This window comes from Myripristis murdjan, chromosome 4, assembly GCF_902150065.1.
Source record: "Myripristis murdjan chromosome 4, fMyrMur1.1, whole genome shotgun sequence".
Lineage (NCBI taxonomy): Eukaryota > Metazoa > Chordata > Actinopteri > Holocentriformes > Holocentridae > Myripristis > Myripristis murdjan.
In genome coordinates, this window is record NC_043983.1 from 24557792 (window position 1) to 24576218 (window position 18427).

Genomic DNA, 18427 nt, shown 5'->3' on the forward strand with positions numbered 1-18427 from the left:
GAGCTTGGCGGGAAGATGTTGGCTCAGAGCCGGGGCTTGAAATCCCACCCCTAACATTAGTATTGGTTCCAAGAAATGTTTTTTTTTTTTTTTCTATATGCATTTGTTCAAAGTGATTTCACACATAAAGAGATGGAGGAGCTGTTCAGATCTCAGAATTTCACGTTTTGTCAGTCTGACCTCTAGATTTATAACTGCAAGTGAAAGTTAAACGCAGAGTAGTAATGATGGTAGTGGTTTTGTTCTCCGAGACTGGCCTGGACAGTTTAGTTACGGGCAGGAGGAGATTTCCCCATCGTCATACCTACATAGACCACTGGAGCAAATCAAACACACACACAGTTTGCTTTTGATATGCTACAGGGAAATTAGTGACAGTGGTACTTAACAGGGTGTGACTCATACAATATCTGGGTTGTTGCGGTTGTTGCTGGCATGCAATACTAAGATCCAGGAACAGCTCTCAGATTTCCTAGATCTAACTGGGGAAGTGGTATCTCATTGTGTAATGGCAGTTCTTAAACCAATTAGCCACTTAAAATGTAGATTATATGGTTGCATGGTTTTATAGCTACAGTATGTGACATGAGCAGAGAATTGACTCACTGAGCCAAGGATCATCTGTTTACAATAAAAATGTACAAAATTCACTAAGACTTAAGTAGTTGGTAATTACCCTGACAGAGTAGTCAGTCCACTAATTTTGTTAATACTCTGTTCTCTTTTTTAACTGTGTAATGTTTGTTTTTTTTTTCCCCCCTCCTTAGCAATGTTGTCATCAAGAGTCAAATTCAGAACAACCGTTGAGGGGTTTCTCCTCTTGATCTGAACATTATAAAACGTCTTTACGGTTTAGAGCATCTGAGGGATTCGTTTTACACAAATTAGGTCTGCTGTTTACTGAGCAACATTGAATTCATAACAAGACGTCTTAATGTGAAAACAAAACTTACAGCTACAAATCTTAATACCTTAGCCACAAATTTTCACACCCACCACGTCTTTTTTTTTTTTTTTGCGAATGCACTGCGAGACTGCAAACAATCCATAATTGTTTCATTTGCTGTTAAGCTTTGCTGATGCCGATGTGTGTGTGTTTTTTTTCCCCACTCTGCAGAGTGCGTGCATCGAATCCCGTGGATCGCTCCAGAGTGTGTGAAGAATGTTAACTACCTGAGCGTGGCAGCTGACAAGTGGGGCTTTGGCACCACCCTGTGGGAGATTTGCTACGACGGGGAGGTCCCACTCAAAGATAAGAAGCTCACTGAGGTGCGCAACACACACACATTGCTTATAGCCATTACATTACATTTATTTATTTATTTATTTATCATTTATCCATATACTTAAATACCCCCGCTTACCCATCAACCCACACCTTTTCTGGTGCATCTCCCTATTCATATCTTTGTCACTGTGTCTGTGTCGAGCAGAAGGAGAGGTTCTACGCTGCAGAGTGCCAGCTGGCCACCCCAGACTGCACAGAACTGGCCGAGCTGATGACCCACTGCATGAACTACGACCCCAAGAAGAGACCTTTCTTCAGGGCTATCGTCAGGGACATAGACATGCTGGTGGAACAGAGTATGTCCGGCCTTGGTTTGGGAGTGTGTGTGTGTGATAAAGATGGGCCAATTAGTCGGTTGACCAATTAATCTGGGCAGTATCCGGCGTTTTGAGATAATCGGCCAATATCTGTGCTCACGTGGCCGATGAACAAAAAATGCCTTTTCAGGGCGGCTGCTGCGGGACAATGTTAACGCCCCCCCTTATCTGCTGATAAATGTTCATTTTAAGTTCAGTAAAATTTTATTCATGATTTATTCATACAGTTTTTTATAATGTTTAGTTTTTTGATTACATGCAGTGCAGATCTTCTTAAGCAAATGGAGACAAAGCAGACAATAACTTTAGGGTTAAGCAAGCATTCATGTAAGTTCAGCAATTTTGTGTCTCATTGTTATTATGAAATTGTTTTATCAGATAAAAAAGAAGAGAAAAGAAAAGAAAAAAAACATGATATCGGCATTATATATTGGTCATGCACGGCCCTGCTCTCTAAATACTGACATCGGCCATTGAAAAACCCGTATTGGTCGACCACTAGTATGTGATGGTTGATGTATGAACAACATCCCCGACCCTTCGTTCCATCACAACAAAGTCTTGCTGAAATAAGGGAGAGATTGTGTGTGTGTGTGTGATTTTTTTTTTTTTTTTTTTTTGCCAAATAAGGATAACTAACTAAGGATAACTCATCAGTGACAAAGTGGCAAACATCATGGAGGTATTGCAACATTCACTCTGCAAATGCATCAAGATTTTTTTTTTTTTTTTTTTTTGTCTTTTGGTGTGCGGCCTACACTTTCCTAGCATAATGTTGCTGTAACTAGCCTATTTAATGTGGATGTACCTTTTCCACAGTGAAGGTGCTCTGTATCTGTAAGTGTCAGTCTTGAATTTGACTTAGTAGGTCAAAGGAAAACATCCTGATTGAAAATACCTATGACAAATAAACTAGTTGATGAAAGGGTAATGCTGCATGGCCTGACAAAGAGACACTACACTGTTTGCCTGCAAGAGAGACGGGTTCAAAACAGGTGGAAGCGAGGAAATTCAAGGCAGTGGTTTATGTTTGGCGTACGTTGTGACTGTTTTGCATGCACGTTTCAAATCTCACCTAGAGGCAGCCTGGTAAGCTGTTCAAAGAGAGAAAGTTGTTGACTTGGCTTGCATGTGCAGGAGGAAGTTCACTGGGTTCATCATCTGAGAAATGCCCCCCCAAATGGGCCCAAAGCAGCATAACATGCGCTCTTCTTCCACCTGCTGGCCAAAATGTGGCACTTCAGTCACCTGCGCCACAGCTTCAGCTTATTACCCCCTGACATCTGATAATAAAATCCAATGATGATTACAAGATTAAGTTAACCATATTGAGTTATGTAAAAATACATCTAAGATGGTTTTTAATCATAATGTCCTCGACTGACATCAGAGGTAGCATGAGGTTAATCAGGTTGAATCTCTTTTTGCGTAATAGCAGCTTTATCCCTGTTAAATCCCACATCAGCATGCAGCTTTTACAGTGAATTGTGATGATTTGTACTGATTTGTGAGCAGTGCAGAGCAAACAAATGATAACGAGAAATGTATAAGCAGTAAATTATTAGTGAAGGGAAACCACTGACAGTGGTTGCTTTGATGTCAGGGTGTACTTCCTGTCGTGAGTGTAGATCAAGTGATCATGTATTTGTGTTTCTCTCCCTCTCTGTCAGACCCATCTATCGAACCTGTGCCTACGCCAGAGGTGGACCCCACAGTGTTTGAGAAGAGATTCCTGAAGAAGATCAGAGAACTGGGAGAGGTAAGATACACTTGCTGTTTTCATGCTGTATTTTTGTTTTTGTGCTAAATCATAAAGTACATAGCCACTTAGTAACTCTAAATATTGCTGATGGTTTCTGGAAAACATAGCTAGCACAGCAGTAGTTAGCAGTACACATGTATTAGTAAAAATATGATATCTCTTTGATGGTCTACATCAGTGTTGTACCCTTAAAGAGGGAGTATGGTTCCTCTTATGGTGCAATACATGGTAAAAAAAAAAAAAAAAAAAAGAGTTAGCAAGATGAAATAACTAATATTACCAACAATATTTTTGTAAAGACATGACGTGAGGAGAGAAACTAAAGAAACTCAGGCAGCAATAGCCATTGGAACTGTTTGTACATTTCCAGTAGTGACATCTTCTCACATGATCCATGTCCAGGGCCACTTTGGCAAAGTGGAGTTGTGCCGTTATGATCCTCGAGGAGATAAAACAGGGGAGATGGTGGCCGTCAAGTCACTGAAGCCTGAGAACCGAGAGGAGCAGAGCAACAACCTCTGGAGTGAGATCGGCATCCTCAAGGAGCTCTACCACGAAAACATTGTCAAATACAAGGGCATATGCCAAGAGGAAGGTGAGAGGGAGAGAAGATGTACACTAAAACACACAGATGTTAAAACATATAGGCACATGGAGGCACATGTGAACCCGAGTAACCACATATGTACTGTACTGAACTGTACATTCACAATATATAAATTCCCCTCTCCATCCATGATTTAGTGTTTGCATCTGATTGCATTAATCTCTGTGTGTGTCCATCCATGTGTTTGTCCAGGTGGTCGGGCCATCAAGCTCATCATGGAGTACCTTCCAGCAGGCAGTCTGAAGGAGTTCCTCCCCAGGCACAGAAGCAAGACCAGCCTCAACACCCTACTCAGCTATGCTGTCCAGATCTGCCAGGTAACATACATCATCATCGTACACTTCAACAGGGGAGGTGGAGCAGATATAGATTCCACTTGGCCTGTGATGGCCGTGACAGGTGTGCTGTTTTAGACAGCCAGCAGTCAGTCCATATAGCCTATGCTGGACGACTGTAACCTCTCACAGGCAGCAACTCAGAGGGAACTTGCTTTCACTTTCCTCCTCCATTCTAGGAGCAAAGCAAATTTTCATTGCTTTATCAAGCCATGAGTTTTACATTGCTACCACTGGCAGCACGGCAAAAGTGTTTGCTTGCTTGAGTGTTTTTATGTTACTGCTATGCTTATGCTATGTGTATGTATGCATTTTTTGTTGAGGCTATGAACAATTGTCTTTGGGGCAGGAGAAAAAGTTGCACATTCCGCTGAGTATAGTTTATATATATCATTTTCTGGTAATGTTACACTGTACAGTGCAGACAATTGTTCAAAGGAGGTCTTTGCACAGCCATCTATCTCAGGTGCAGGTGTGTTGGAAAGAATCACTTACGTCTTTAAAGAGGGAGATCTTGCGCACTTCTCTTGCTCGGTATCACAGCTACTGAGCAAGGGCAGTGTTCAGGATCTTTTTTTTTTTTTTTTTTTAATGCTGTACAGTGTACCCATGGTGTCTTACATGAATGAGTTTTGCATGGACAGAAATGGTGTTACCATACTGGGTGCACATACCATTTGTTTTACCGAATTGGACTAACCCTGCTTTCCCTGTCGTTCCTAGGGAATGGACTACCTGGGATCCCGGAATTACATCCACCGGGACCTGGCTGCCCGAAACGTTCTGGTGGAGAACGAGAGGACGGTGAAGATCGGAGATTTCGGCCTGACCAAAAGCATCAAAGACAGCGACGGCTATTACACTGTCAAGGACGACCATGACAGCCCCGTCTTCTGGTAAGAAGAGGGAAGGAAAGAGGGGATGGGAGGCAGAAAAGTTCATTTTACTCTGTCAAACTCAATCATGACAGCCTTGTCTTCTGGTGAGAGAGTGAACTGGAGGGAAGGAGAGAGAGGGAGAACTTGAAGATAAAAGAGGAAGGATAAGAGTCAGTTAAAAATATGAAAATTTAATTTAGCATTTTTTTCATCCAACAGGCACATGATTCTAATTCTTTTCCTCACCAAATTAACTGGAGTGTCAGTTGATGTTTTGCATCGCCTGAGCAGGGAGGAAACTGAGCCAAACCCTGAGCTGCGATACACACTTTGGATTTATTTTTACAAAATAAATAATATTACTGAGAAACATAATCCTGTCTTAATTAAATGGACCAGTGTGATCATGGTGCTAATATTCGTCTGAGCGACCAAGCAAAGTGTGTTTATTATTCAAGTGAAGCATACTTGCACAGTTCCCCATCATAGCACAAGATGTGATTGGACTGACATGGCAATTGATTGTTTTATTCGTTCTGATCGGATTTTAACAAATGAGATGATACCACAGGATAAACCTGGGAAGACTGGAGTTTTTTCTCAGTGCATTTAACTGTGGTTTGTCAACATTCTGAAGGAAAAAAGTTGCCAGCAGAAGCTTTAAAGCAGCTAGCCCCTGTGGAACAGTGGCTTATGTTTAGAGAAACTCTGTTTGTGCAGCAGGAGAATATTTCAAGACTGAAAAGAAAGCCTAACACACTGTTTGTGTTTGTTTGTTTCTCAGGTATGCTCCAGAGTGTCTGATGCACTGCAAGTTCTACCTGGCTTCAGATGTGTGGTCCTTCGGTGTCACTATGTATGAACTCATTACATACTGTGACAGCGCCCAAAGTCCAATGAATGTCAGTACACACACACACACACACACACACACACACACACACTGTCCTTTAAAAATAACTGTTTCGATAGATATTATACCTTATATAGTATATATACACGAGATGCCTATCTTGCAGAAATAAAGCAAAGCATTGCTCTGTTATAACACAGGGATTCACACATACACACACACACACACACACACAGTCATTTGTATGTGGCAGATGGTGTCAGTGTCTGGCCAGAGCGGCAGATGACAGAATCAGCCAGGGGCTTTGCCCAAACTGTGTCCTGTGCCAGCGCTGTGGGCTTGCTTTACCACAAACCTCTTCCTTTTACCTTTGGCTTTTAACTGCAACTGATATTCAGAATGACCTATCAGCATTACTGTAAGACATGAAGACATTCACAGGAGAACAGGGTGTCAGGCTAAAGGGCCTTGATGTTACAGTTAAAAAAAAGGAAAAATATGACCACACATTTGCTTTTTTTCCTTTTTAAATGTAGCTATTGACAGGAGCCCTTCTTAATGTTTACGTGATCACTGAGTCCTGTGTGTGTGTGTGTGTGTGTGTGTGTGTGTGTGTGTGTGTGTCCTCTCTGTATTAAAATGGCTCATGTTAGTCATCACTGTCTTTGGCCTTGTTTTCCACTGGAGTCCTCACATGTTTCTTCCCTGCTGTCTCCCTGTGATCATCTGTGGACACAGGACTCTGTGCGGTGTACGGCTATACACTGAGGCTCTCCAGACCGTGATATATTGGTGTAGAATTTATTTAGCCACAAGACAACATAATCCTCACCTGTAGATTCCTTTTCAGGTCGTGATAATTCCTCCTGGCTGCACCCTCTTAAAAAAACATAACAAGCAACACCAAGACAAAAGGGTTGGGACTCGCTCGTCTTTGTTTTGGATATTTGTACACTGTTGCTTTCATAACTTGTCTTTGTTCTCACCCTCACAGCTGTTCCTCAACATGATTGGCCGAACCCATGGTCAGATGACTGTTATCCGATTGGTGCGGGTGCTGGCAGAGGGGAAGAGGTTGCCCCGCCCTGAAGGCTGTCCCGAGCCTGTAAGACTCAGCTTTCTCATTATTGAACAGGAACATTTACCATAGAGACAAATGTGTAAATACACAGAAAGAGAATGAGACATAATTTGATTTCTATAGCAATAGCAGCTGTGCAGTGTAGTGTACGGGATGAAGATGCTGGAAGGTCATTAAGCCAAATCATTTGCTTTTGATCAGGAAAACCCCGGTTCACTTTTCTTTTCTTTTCTATCTTTCACTCTCCATGTCACCGTCTGTTGTGACCTCCATCTTCATCTTCTTGAAAATCATGAAAATAAGTTTTTTCAAGATTGTTTGCCATGAGACATGAGTCTCTACTTGTTTTTGTATTTCCAGCAGTAGGTGATTCTTTTTTTTAATCTCCCAGAAAGAATGCAAAGAATGTAAGAAAGTCAAGATTTTAATTTATGGCGTCAAGCTTCGAGATGTGTCACAGTGAAATGTGCACCTACACAAAGAATATCTGTTATTTAATATGTGCTTATAATGTCAGTGACATCAGTAACTAATCAGAATACAACAGGAATGCAAATGAGTTGGATCACTGATCAGCTTTCACTGCACATTGAGAATCACATTAAGGAGACACTCACATCTGTGTCTCTGTGTGTGTGTGTGTGTGTGTGTGCATTTCATAGGTGTATGAGCTGATGCGGAAGTGCTGGGAACACACCCCCGAGAGAAGAATCACCTTCAAGCAGCTGATCGAGGGGCTGAGCCGCATGCTGCAGCAGTAGCAGCAGCAGCGTTGACCACACACCAGCGACCTTTGACCTGACCACCCTCGAGGCTCGGGGAGCGTCGTTGACCTCGAGTGCAGACTTGGGATCACCTTCCTCCCACCATGAGAGCGGATCAGTCGAAAGTTCCCACAAGGCCATTTTCCCGTGTTCTGCCACATCAAGGCATTTGCTCCCCGTCCCTTTTTATGTTTTAGTTTACTATATTTTCGTCATTTCGTCCTTTACGTTTTATTGATGTTCCCTGTGACTAATTTTGGGCAGTTTCTTTTATTTTCCCGTTTGAATATTTTAGAGAATATATCCTCTTCTGTTCTAAATATGGCCTCTAAGAGCTTGGTCCTGTAAAGCCCTGCCTTTTGGACTTCCAAGTGTAGCCGACGTCTCCTTTGAGAGCGAGGTGCAGCGTTGCCTGCGGAGCTTAGGCGGACTCTTCCCCCTTGCACAGCATGCTGCGTTGGCCTTATTATCATAATTATATGATCATATGACTGATTCTTTTTTTTCTTTACTTATTCCTGATGCAAGCTAAACGGACGGACACAGAGCGAGGAACTGTCGCACAGCATGCACACACACACACACACACTCACAGATGTCACAAACCTCCATGAGGCTCCATCTTGTGCAGGACGCTGAGTGGATTATGTGTCAGAAGTGTTGGAGAGGACAGAGATCCACAGAACGGAGCAGAACAGTCCGACTTCATCAGATCAGCTCTTGCGTGTGGCCGTGAGGAGCGGCGCACTTCGATGCGGTTGTCATGAAACTCAGCATTGCTTTCGTGCATGAGACGCAGTGAGCGCCCCGTTACCGTGGCGTCATTTCATATAAGCAAATGTGCTGAATGGTCCTAACTTTCTCTGCCTCATGCTCTGCTCATTTCCATGACAACCATATCTCAAGACTATGGCCGCCATCTTGACCCATCAGGAAGTGGCTGTTGTATCCGTTCTGTGTCGGGATAAAACACCGGCACCAAAAGATGCATTTTTCAAACTTCTGTGCCACTGATCTGATTGTTTCTCAGACTTTCACCTATTCAGGAAGAAGCTCAACCAATCCCAGCCCTCCTCCTAACCCCCGATTAGACAGCCATGGAAAGATCTGTGTGCACGCCATGAGCAGAAAATCTGACTTGATCTGATCTGACTTTTAATTTTTGATAAATTACACTCATTGAGAATCAACGTGCAGCTAGATCCTACAGCGTTCCAGTAAGCGTTCCTTCTGCAGTGCAGTTGTTTTATTTGAACTAAACAGGATTCACGCCTGCCCTTCCCAAAGTGACAAACCAGGCATCTTTCCACAGAAAGGAGTAGAACTTGTTTTGGTGCATCCGAATTATTTCCTGCGTTTTCATCCTCAAGTCACTGTGAATCAATTCAGATTTCTGCCATCAAAGGTTAAAAAAATGACGTCTTCTGCGCTGTGCAAATCCAACCTGGTTTTATATTCTGTTTTCTCTACTGGTTTGTAAAATTTTGCTGTCATGGACCTTTTCATGGGACCAGGCCAAATCCCTCCGGCGTCTGGATTTTACTCTGCGTGTGTTGGCGAGACAGTGAGAGATGGAGATGAGAAGTACCTGGGAGAGACACTTGAGGGCAGCCTAAGTTAGCTTACTGTAACTCTTCGAAGTCTAATCATGGTTTCACACTTCCACTGCTCTCTTCAAGAGCCACATGTATGTATTGCAAGAAAAAACAAACAAACAAACAAAAAAAAAGTGTCTGAAATTTTACTGTAATTTTTAAACCTGTCATCTTCTTTTTTTTTTTTTTTGTAGGATTGAAATGTGTTTGGAAGGATATGTAGATGGCACACAAGTCAGATGGCATTTATTATTATTATTATTTGTTTTTTAAATTCACAAAATTCATGATTTCCTTTATTGACATGAAATTTCAGTAACATTGAATTTTTGTGTGGTATGTGTTATTTTCTTTTCAAATCACAACTATGCTACAGATGTATCCAAGTTATCACCAATCTACTGTGTATATGAATATGATTTGAGCAGAGGGTTTATTCTGATACGGAGCAGGCAAAGTTAAATCCACCCAACCAGGAGTTGCCATGTGAGCCATGTAGCTATAAAAGATTCACATTCTCACAAGAGTTTTCCAGTGGCCACTTCTACTCATTTTGACTGTAACTGTGAATGTTTGCAGAAAGGCAAAAGAAAACAAACAAACAAACAAAAAAAAACGCTGGGTGAAACAAGCTTCAGTCCACATTTTATTTAGGAATGTAAAAGACAATTCCTTCTGCTCAAATAGGAGAGGAAAGAAATATATATATATTTTTTTTTCCAAAAGAATAAGACGAAAGTATGACTTATGGAAAATGCCCATAAATACACAATGAAAAAATAAATAAAATCAATGTTCGTTATGTTCTGTGTCAGTCCAAAAAGCATCAAATGCAATATTATTGACTACTGAAAACAGTTTGTTCTGTATATTACAGTGGTAAGTAAGCATGCGTAAATTCAATTGCTTCTAGAAATACCTTATTCACAGTAAAACAATATTAATGTCAGTGTGATATAAAATATTGCAAAATCTACAGTAGATTTCAGGTCAGAAAAAAATTCCACATACTTTAAAAGCAAACTGTGTACAAAGCAATGAGCACAGCATATCTATATCTATATATCTACAGCCATTAAAATGTCCCAAAAAGTCAAATACTTGAGTATTGCAAAGCTTTGTGATCAACACGCACGCACGCGCGCACACACACACACACACACACACACACACACACACCTACAATCATTCACTACTGCAACTCCAGTCTCACTGTTTGACCTGGTGACAGACAGTTTACATCCTGGTACCACAGCAACGCACTCGAGCAGAAAGGATGAGAAACTACATTTACACAGCAGAAAATCTAAATTCATATATATATATATTTTTTAGGTTCATCCTGCAAAGACATGATCAAAACTAGATAACGTAAGGTTACAAATCAGATTTTCTGTTTATGTAAATGTAACCTTTCCAAAAAAAAAAACAAAACAAATTACTGACAATCTGGGGAAAAGGTCTTGACTGCATTTTTCTTGCAGGCTAATTAACAAAGGTTACCTCAGGCTGCGTTTACATGGGAGCAAATGTTATTTTGACCTCTCTGCGGCTTGAATCCCGTCTTTACAACACCGACTCGAATTTGTTCCTGTTTAGACGGACAGGAAAAGATCGCCAGCATCAAAGGAGGTTGGAGAGCATTTTTCTGCACCTGTATAAAAATGCAGTGTGTGTGTGTGTTACTGTGAACCAGGCCCCGTTATGTACAATCATTCTGGCTATGTCGTGTGGTTGGTGGCACAGAGGAGGCACAGCAGAGAGGGAACCCTTTCCCCTTTTCCACGTGTAAAAGACTAAAACCACTCGGGAGCACAAGACAGTGGAAAAGGCCGCCACGCTCCACACACACCCTCCATGTTTACACTGTGGGGTAACACGTTCTCAACCCCCGGGTGTGGAACAGCTTGTGTTTCTGTTAGGTGCTCTGCCAGGTAAGCAGTAACATGCCGAAACTGTGGGAGGCCGTTTCAAACGTAACGCTCCCAAGTGAAAAGTTTCCCCGCGATAAAAAGGGAAAACAAGCCTCACAAAGTGATTTATGGCACAAAACTGATTTCTCAACGGTAGTTAGTTACAGTTTTATGTTTTTCGTTGACAAAATGACACTTTTACCGACTCGACCCTGGAGGGATCAGTGAGCTGAGACCCACAACACCGGTGTCTGATGAACAACTACAGCGGCTGCAACAAAGTAGTTGAGCTGAAATGATAATTAAATAAATCTGTAATCTTTTCACTAATTAATCAAGTAAAAATACAGATGCCGGTCTGTTTGCCTTTTTTTAAGTGATGAAATGAAAACTTTGGGGTGGTTTGGCTGCTAGTAACACCGAGTAAGCAGTTTTAAGACCTTAACTGACCTATGACAAGAGGATTAATCATTTATCTAAAAAAGAGATGAATCAACTATGAAAACAACTGTTAGGTGAAGCCCTACAAAATAAATGTAAACTGAAAGGTGCAACGACTGCGGCTTTGCAAAAAAAAAAAGCTGAAACACACTCGCAGACCTCATTACTGTTGCTAATGAGGACATTTCTTCTCTTGTTCTTATTATTGCAGCTGTAGCGCAGGAAGTGAGCTGCAAGCAGGCTGCAAAAGAGCCGACACAGCAGCCGTCATGAGTCCATGAAGGATGATGTGATGCCGTGACATCACAGCAGTGATAATGTGATGGTAACGAGCTGCTGAGGACTGTCCACACACACACACGCACAATGTGTGGCTGGGACGTCTTGGCTTTCATTGTAGACTATCAGAATGTGTGTGTCAAATCACACAGACTCATCGTGTGTATCCTGATGGCAGCTGGTTGCTGGATGTTATGACCCGCTGGTCAATTTACTTAAGCGTGGCAACTGTGAGCGGCGCAGATTTGCTGGGATTATTCAGCACTTTGCCACATTTGCATACGCGATGACAGACAGGTGCCAACTGCGACCTTGTGTGGCGTCCGCGCTGTAGCGTCGACACGCAGACAGGCTTCCCGACGACGGCTCAACAAGGGAAAAGAAGAAAACTGGTGTGCGATAACTAACATTTTGTCATTTGGCCTGTGGTGGAGAACAAATCCTCATTTTCTGTTGTTGATAGTGCGAGAAGCCCAGAGGCTGGAGGATTATTCCACAGAACAGAAAATACTTATCTCAAATACAGGAGCAGAAATACTGTACCCATATGAATTTGGATGAAATTTGGTAAGATGGTATCTGCATGAAAACATTTTGTATTGAGGAGCTGGCAGAGATAGAGGCAGAAATGAACAGGAGCCTGGGAGTCGTACGATGCAAACACCAGACATTTCCAACACTTCTATATGTGTTTGTGTTTGAGTGTGTGTGTGTGTGCATTTGACAGCTTCAGGTGCAACACGCAGTCTGGCAGTCACCGAGCAAGGAACGAGGAGAGAGAGAGAGAGGAGGGAAAAGTGAAAAATAAATAAATTAATTAAATAAAAACAACACAACAAAAAGAGAGTGAGAGCCGGTCCATGCAGGCTAAGCTGCTGAACAGTTGCTTTTTTTTTTTTTTTTTTTTTTCCATTTCTCGCTTTCTTTCAACCGCTCTCTCTGCTTACCCCCCTGCCTGCCGGGAGCACATTTTTACTGAGTTACACACACACACACACACACACGCCTACAACTACAGGTACACACACACACACAGAGCGCCGGCTGAGCTAAACACTCACTTCAGCGCTTGTTACTGGCAATAGAGGGACATTAGCGGGTCAAACACACACAGCTGTGCACCGACATGCACAGTAATGACTTCAGAGTGGGCAAGACACAGGGAAGAAGATGCAATCAGTGGACTTTAAGTGCCCGTATACATCACGGCAGACAGACAGACAGGGAATCAGACAGACAGGACCATAAACAGGCAGGCAGGCTGGAAAACGGAGAGAGAGAGACAGGTTGACAGACAGGAAGGTAGGCGGGTCAACGAGGACATCTGCAGGGTGAGAGACGGGACGGACGGGAAAAGAGACAGGCGGGTAGGCTGAGAGACAGACAGACAGACAGACAGATAGACAGGCTGACATAAAGAGATTGGAAATCAGAGGGGAAGACGGGCTGTCTGCAGGCTGATGGGGAGAAACAGACAGACAGGAAAAGTAGACGGCCAGGTAGGCTAAGAGACAGACAGATGGTGAAACAGACAGACAGGAAGACAGAGGGGCTGACAGATAGACTGGAGAGCAGAGAAACAGATGAGAGAGAAGGGACAGGGAGACAGGAAGATATAGGCAGGCTGACAAATGAAAAGGCAGGTGAGCAGACAGACAGACAGACAGGAAGACAGGCAGGCGGGCAGAAAAACACACTGGAAAACAGACAGACAGACAGGAAGACAGGCAGGCGGATAGAAAAACACACTGGAAAACAGACAGACAGATGGGAAATCAGACAGACAGAGAGACAGGAAAACAGCACACAGACACACAGATGGGAACTCAGACAGACAGGAAGACAGGCAGACTGACAGACAGATGGGAAAAGAGACAGACAGGAAGATATAGGCAGGCGGCCAAGCGTGAAGACAGGTGAGCTGACAGACAGACAGGCTAACAGACAGGCAGACTGACAGAAAAGCACACTGGAAGACGGACAGACAGACAGACACACACACACAGGAAAACAGCAGACAGACAGGCAGACTGACAGAGTGGAAGACAGACAGGCAGAACAGAGAGAACTTGCGAGTCAGCTGTCTCAGCTGTTCACATCCACACACAGAGAGGCCCCACCATTAGAGACAAGGTCTCAGCACACACACACACACCACACACACACACACCACACACACACACACACACACACACACACACACACACACACACACACACAAACACACACACACACACACACTCTCTCTCCTCTATCTCCGGTTAGCATTGCCTTTTAGAGAGGTGGAGGAGAGAGCAATCAGCTGGCAGACAGCGAGCGCGCGAGTCCAGCTGGCTAATTCTCATCTGCTCGCGCCGGGAAGTAAATCAAACTGTGGCTCCGCGCCAGGCCGCCAGATCACATCGCCATGAAATGTGTCCAAATACATTACAGTTGCATATTAATACCGAGCAGGAGAGCTCTGGCCGCTGAACGCGTGCGATGGGGGAATCATCCGAGCCATTTTGTGTTCTCAAATTAATTAACAACCGCTAAAGAGGGGCGATGCGAGATTAGAGCCGCGGGGTCGGGGGAAAGCACGGGACGCGCAGAGTCTGACGCTGCAAGAAACACTGGAAATGTTTTAGAAGTTATGAAGTGAATGCATGAAGAGCTATATGATGAGTCTGAGTGCAACAAGGGGAAAAACTGATCGCCACTCTTATGTCAGGATATATATATATTCCAGCTGCGTTTTCCATTGAGCGGCCGCAGAGAGAGCATGATATACGACACCGTGAAGCGCATCACAGGGAAATCGAGTTAGATGTCATGTAATTGGATAAAGAGGAGACAGCGAGAGGCGGTGGGGAAAGGGCACAATGGAGAATTCATGACAAGGGGGCTGGAGGATACAAGAGAGAGGAGGGGAAGCGCACTTAATAATAAAAAAAAAAAAAAAAAAAAAAACGCTCTTTGTTTAATATTAAGACATTTTGTCGGCATTTACTCTCTGAATGACTCGGGATGCTCGGCTTTTCCGCTGTTGAGCTGCCACACGCATGGCGATATCTTATCCCGATAACACAAACTAGATATCCTAGGATTTAAAAAAAAAAAAAAAAGTGATACAGCCAGGATGCTGAGGCGTGTATACATTAGCTTATCTCATCTATTAGATTTCACCGCCCGTGTGAGCTCAGTTGCCATGGCGATGTGAGTAATATTGCGCTTATTTATGTATAATCAGATAGTTACGTGCAGGATGAGGACACTACAAAGACGGTGTAACAAGCAGGTTTTTTTTTTTTTTTTTATTATTATTATTATTAACTGAGGTATGAGCTGTTCTCTGTAACACTGCGGGCGTTGCGGAGCGCTCATTATGTGGCAGGAGTCTCAGTTCAGTGATTACCTGCTCGTTAAGACAGGAGGCCAAACCTCATGCTCAAAAGCCTCAATACTGCAAGCGCGCTCTTCCTCTTGGTGATGAAAGGCACACCAAGTAAAATTCAGTTCAGTGAAGTTGGAGGCATCTTCATTAACAACGGGACGAGCAAAAAAAAAAAAAAAAAAAAAAAAAAAAAAAAAAAAAAAAGGGACTGGAATAATAAGCAAAGAGTGGAAAGTTATTATTATTATTATTATTTTTATGTAGCTGCTATACTGGACCACAGTTCACTTTGTGTTTGAGATTAATTGTAACTTGATTTCCCTCTTTAGAGAGCCTGGGGAGTGAAGAAAAAAAAAGAAAAGACAGATCTGTGTCACAAAAGGTTAAGGATCAGATTTTTCTGCTCGTCGGTGAATGAAGTTAGAAGAGAGCCCGAAGCCAGACGCGGGTCAACTCTGAGAGAGCAACATGATTAGTTCTGCCTGCTTTGTTTCCTGGCTCCTTAAACGACAAGAAAAGAAAGAAAGAAAGAAAAAAGTAAGTAAGAAAGAAAAACTAAATGAGGAGGGGGCAGTGATGTCACCCACACCCAAAAACGGGGTCAAACACACACACAGTGACACAGTGGGTATGACAGTACAGTCCAATCCTTTCTGGTTACAATATCAATAGCAAGAAAAATGTCTAAGTGTATTAAAGAGAAGAGAAGAGAAGAGGAGGAGAAGAAGAAGAAGGAGAGGAGATTTGGCTCAAATGTAAAAAACAATCATTGTCAAACTCCACAGCTTTTGCGTGAATCAAATTTGAATCAATATCATATATTTTAAAGCGAACTCTGATCTGAATCGCCTTGAACGTTCATTCTTTTTACTTTTCTGTGTTGCCCCCTTTAGATGTTTCATGGCACCGAAACAACTGAGATATACCATAAGAAAAAAAAACCAAAACATTTAAACGTGTCACGGCATCTGCCTTTCATTCATTTAGTACAATACAGCCAAAAATGAGCTGCTAGTGCCCTTTATATATATCTATATATATATATATGATATTGTCTGTCACGCATGGCTTTAATACAATATTCTGTATTACACTGTAGTATGTACACCAGCATTTTCGGCTCTGTCCAATGGCTATGAAATGTCCAGAGTGACATGTCCGTTCATCAGACCAGACTGATGGAAGCTGCTGTCAGTTTCCACAGTTAAGGGCTTTGATTGGTTCAGGCCCTTTTTCCTGATGCGCCCCCATCCTTGGGACTGAAATGGCTGATCGCTTCCTACAGTTACAGCATAACAACACGCATTAACGCAAATACACACACACACACGCACGCACACACAGAGACACACACGCACTTAGAGTCTCCATGGGGAGATACAAAGAGAAACCTAGGCGATAAAAGGAAAGAGAGACAGTGAAGCGGGAACAAACAGACGCCGGTTAGAACGACGTATCAAAGCCGAGTGTGCAACGTTAGACACATTTCCCCTTTGAGAGGGAGAGAGAAAATACTTGAGAGAGAAAGAGAGAGAGAGAGAAACCTGACTAAAAGACCAGTCCTTGGACAGTATAAGAAGGCAGACAGGTAGACTGGCTTGATATACAAAAGCAGCTTATACACATATACTGTAGTTTACATTACATTAGAAAAATGTACAGATTATAATTAGTTAAGAACCATTTACACAGACTGAGAGAAGATAAGTTTAAGTTAAAGAGTTTAAGGCTTGAACAGGACAAAAGCAACACTGTGTGTGTTTATGTATGTGTGTGTGTGTGTGTGTGTGTGTGTGTGTGTGTGAGTGTGTGTCTATGTGTATTTAAGTGCCAACATCATACAGCACTATGGCTTGCTTTAACTTGATGCATTTTGCATCCCAAATTAATCTGAATACCTACTGCACGGGATGCAAAATGGCAGCCAGGAAATGGCCACAAGAGGGAGCTGTGACATCCTGCAGACACTGTACATGCCTCCCTCAGCTTTAGGGTTTAAGGAGTTGCAGTCCATACTAGAGCCTCTTCCTTTTAAAGTAATCGGCGTACTGCCCCCCGAGGCCTTGGGAGTGCTGTCCAATGTAGGCACCTTCTGATGATGTCACTTCCTGCATCGCCAACTGAGGGTACTCCCTCTTATGCCCCCTCGCCTGGTTCTAAAGAGGGAGGGGAAAAGAAGGGATGAGTTAGAAGCAAGGAAAGTATAAAGGCGCTTTCACACTCACACACCTTACTCTGGAGTGAGTCGCCACCTCGGCGACTCACCCCCAAATTCAACCCTGCTTCCTTTTCATATTTGTCACATCACACTCACCTGGGCTCGGACAATCTGTTTACTGGCATTTCTGCTTTATTTGATGGTGACAGGGCAGAGAGACGGGATGACTTGCAGCAAAGGGCTCAGAATTGGGCTGAAATTTCAACGCGAGTGTGACGTTGCTTAGGCAATTACCCTGGAGTGACCCCGGGTTCACAAGGCTAGTGTGGAAGGGACTTAACCGACTTAGCGTTACTTAAAAGCATCTCTTTTTGCTTTTTTTTTTTATTTTAATTTTTGCTTATCTGCTTTGGCAATATTCACAGTAATTAAAGAAATAAAATTGGCCACTATTGCTTTGATTGAATTCAAAGGTCAAGCTGAAATTGAAAAGAGAGAAAGAGAGAGAATAAACATGGACTCTTACTGGATTTGATTTGGTGCAAAATACTGCTTCCCAGTCAGTGTTGTTTAATGATTAATTATAATTTAACTATCATTTTAAAAACACAACACTGTGTATCGCTTGAAGGGCTGATATGCTGCATTTTTCCTTGAAGCATGTTAAAATTTCTCCCTCCGAAATCGCCAGTACAGAGCATATTACTAAAAAATAAATAAGTAAATAAATACATAAATAAGGACAGAGCACTGGAACTAATGACCTACAAGAGAAAGAGGGGC

General features: G+C 42.7%; 2 protein-coding genes and 1 long non-coding RNA gene across 3 annotated transcripts in view; 1 reads left to right on the forward strand and 2 right to left on the reverse strand.

The window, feature by feature from the left end:
• jak1 (Janus kinase 1) overlaps window positions 1-10094 on the forward strand; it is a 48842-nt gene extending 38748 nt beyond the window's left edge. Inside the window, exons 17-25 of the mRNA XM_030050068.1 lie at window positions 1118-1269; window positions 1434-1584; window positions 3276-3364; window positions 3770-3962; window positions 4167-4291; window positions 5033-5205; window positions 5972-6089; window positions 7035-7145; window positions 7784-10094. Of these exons, the coding sequence (XP_029905928.1) occupies window positions 1118-1269; window positions 1434-1584; window positions 3276-3364; window positions 3770-3962; window positions 4167-4291; window positions 5033-5205; window positions 5972-6089; window positions 7035-7145; window positions 7784-7882 (1211 nt within the window). The 3' untranslated portion in view covers window positions 7883-10094. The remainder of the gene's footprint in view (window positions 1-1117; window positions 1270-1433; window positions 1585-3275; window positions 3365-3769; window positions 3963-4166; window positions 4292-5032; window positions 5206-5971; window positions 6090-7034; window positions 7146-7783) is intronic.
• LOC115358202 (uncharacterized) lies at window positions 10049-14318 on the reverse strand. Its single transcript, XR_003928162.1, has 2 exons — window positions 14284-14318; window positions 10049-11333 (listed from the first exon to the last, which is right to left on the reverse strand). It is a non-coding gene; the product is annotated as an uncharacterized LOC115358202 (long non-coding RNA).
• Window positions 14319-15169: 851 nt separating this feature from the next.
• raver2 (ribonucleoprotein, PTB-binding 2) overlaps window positions 15170-18427 on the reverse strand; it is a 92844-nt gene continuing 89586 nt past the window's right edge. Inside the window, 1 exon segment of the mRNA XM_030050070.1 lies at window positions 15170-17642. Coding sequence (XP_029905930.1) covers window positions 17502-17642 — 141 coding nt within the window. The 3' untranslated portion in view covers window positions 15170-17501.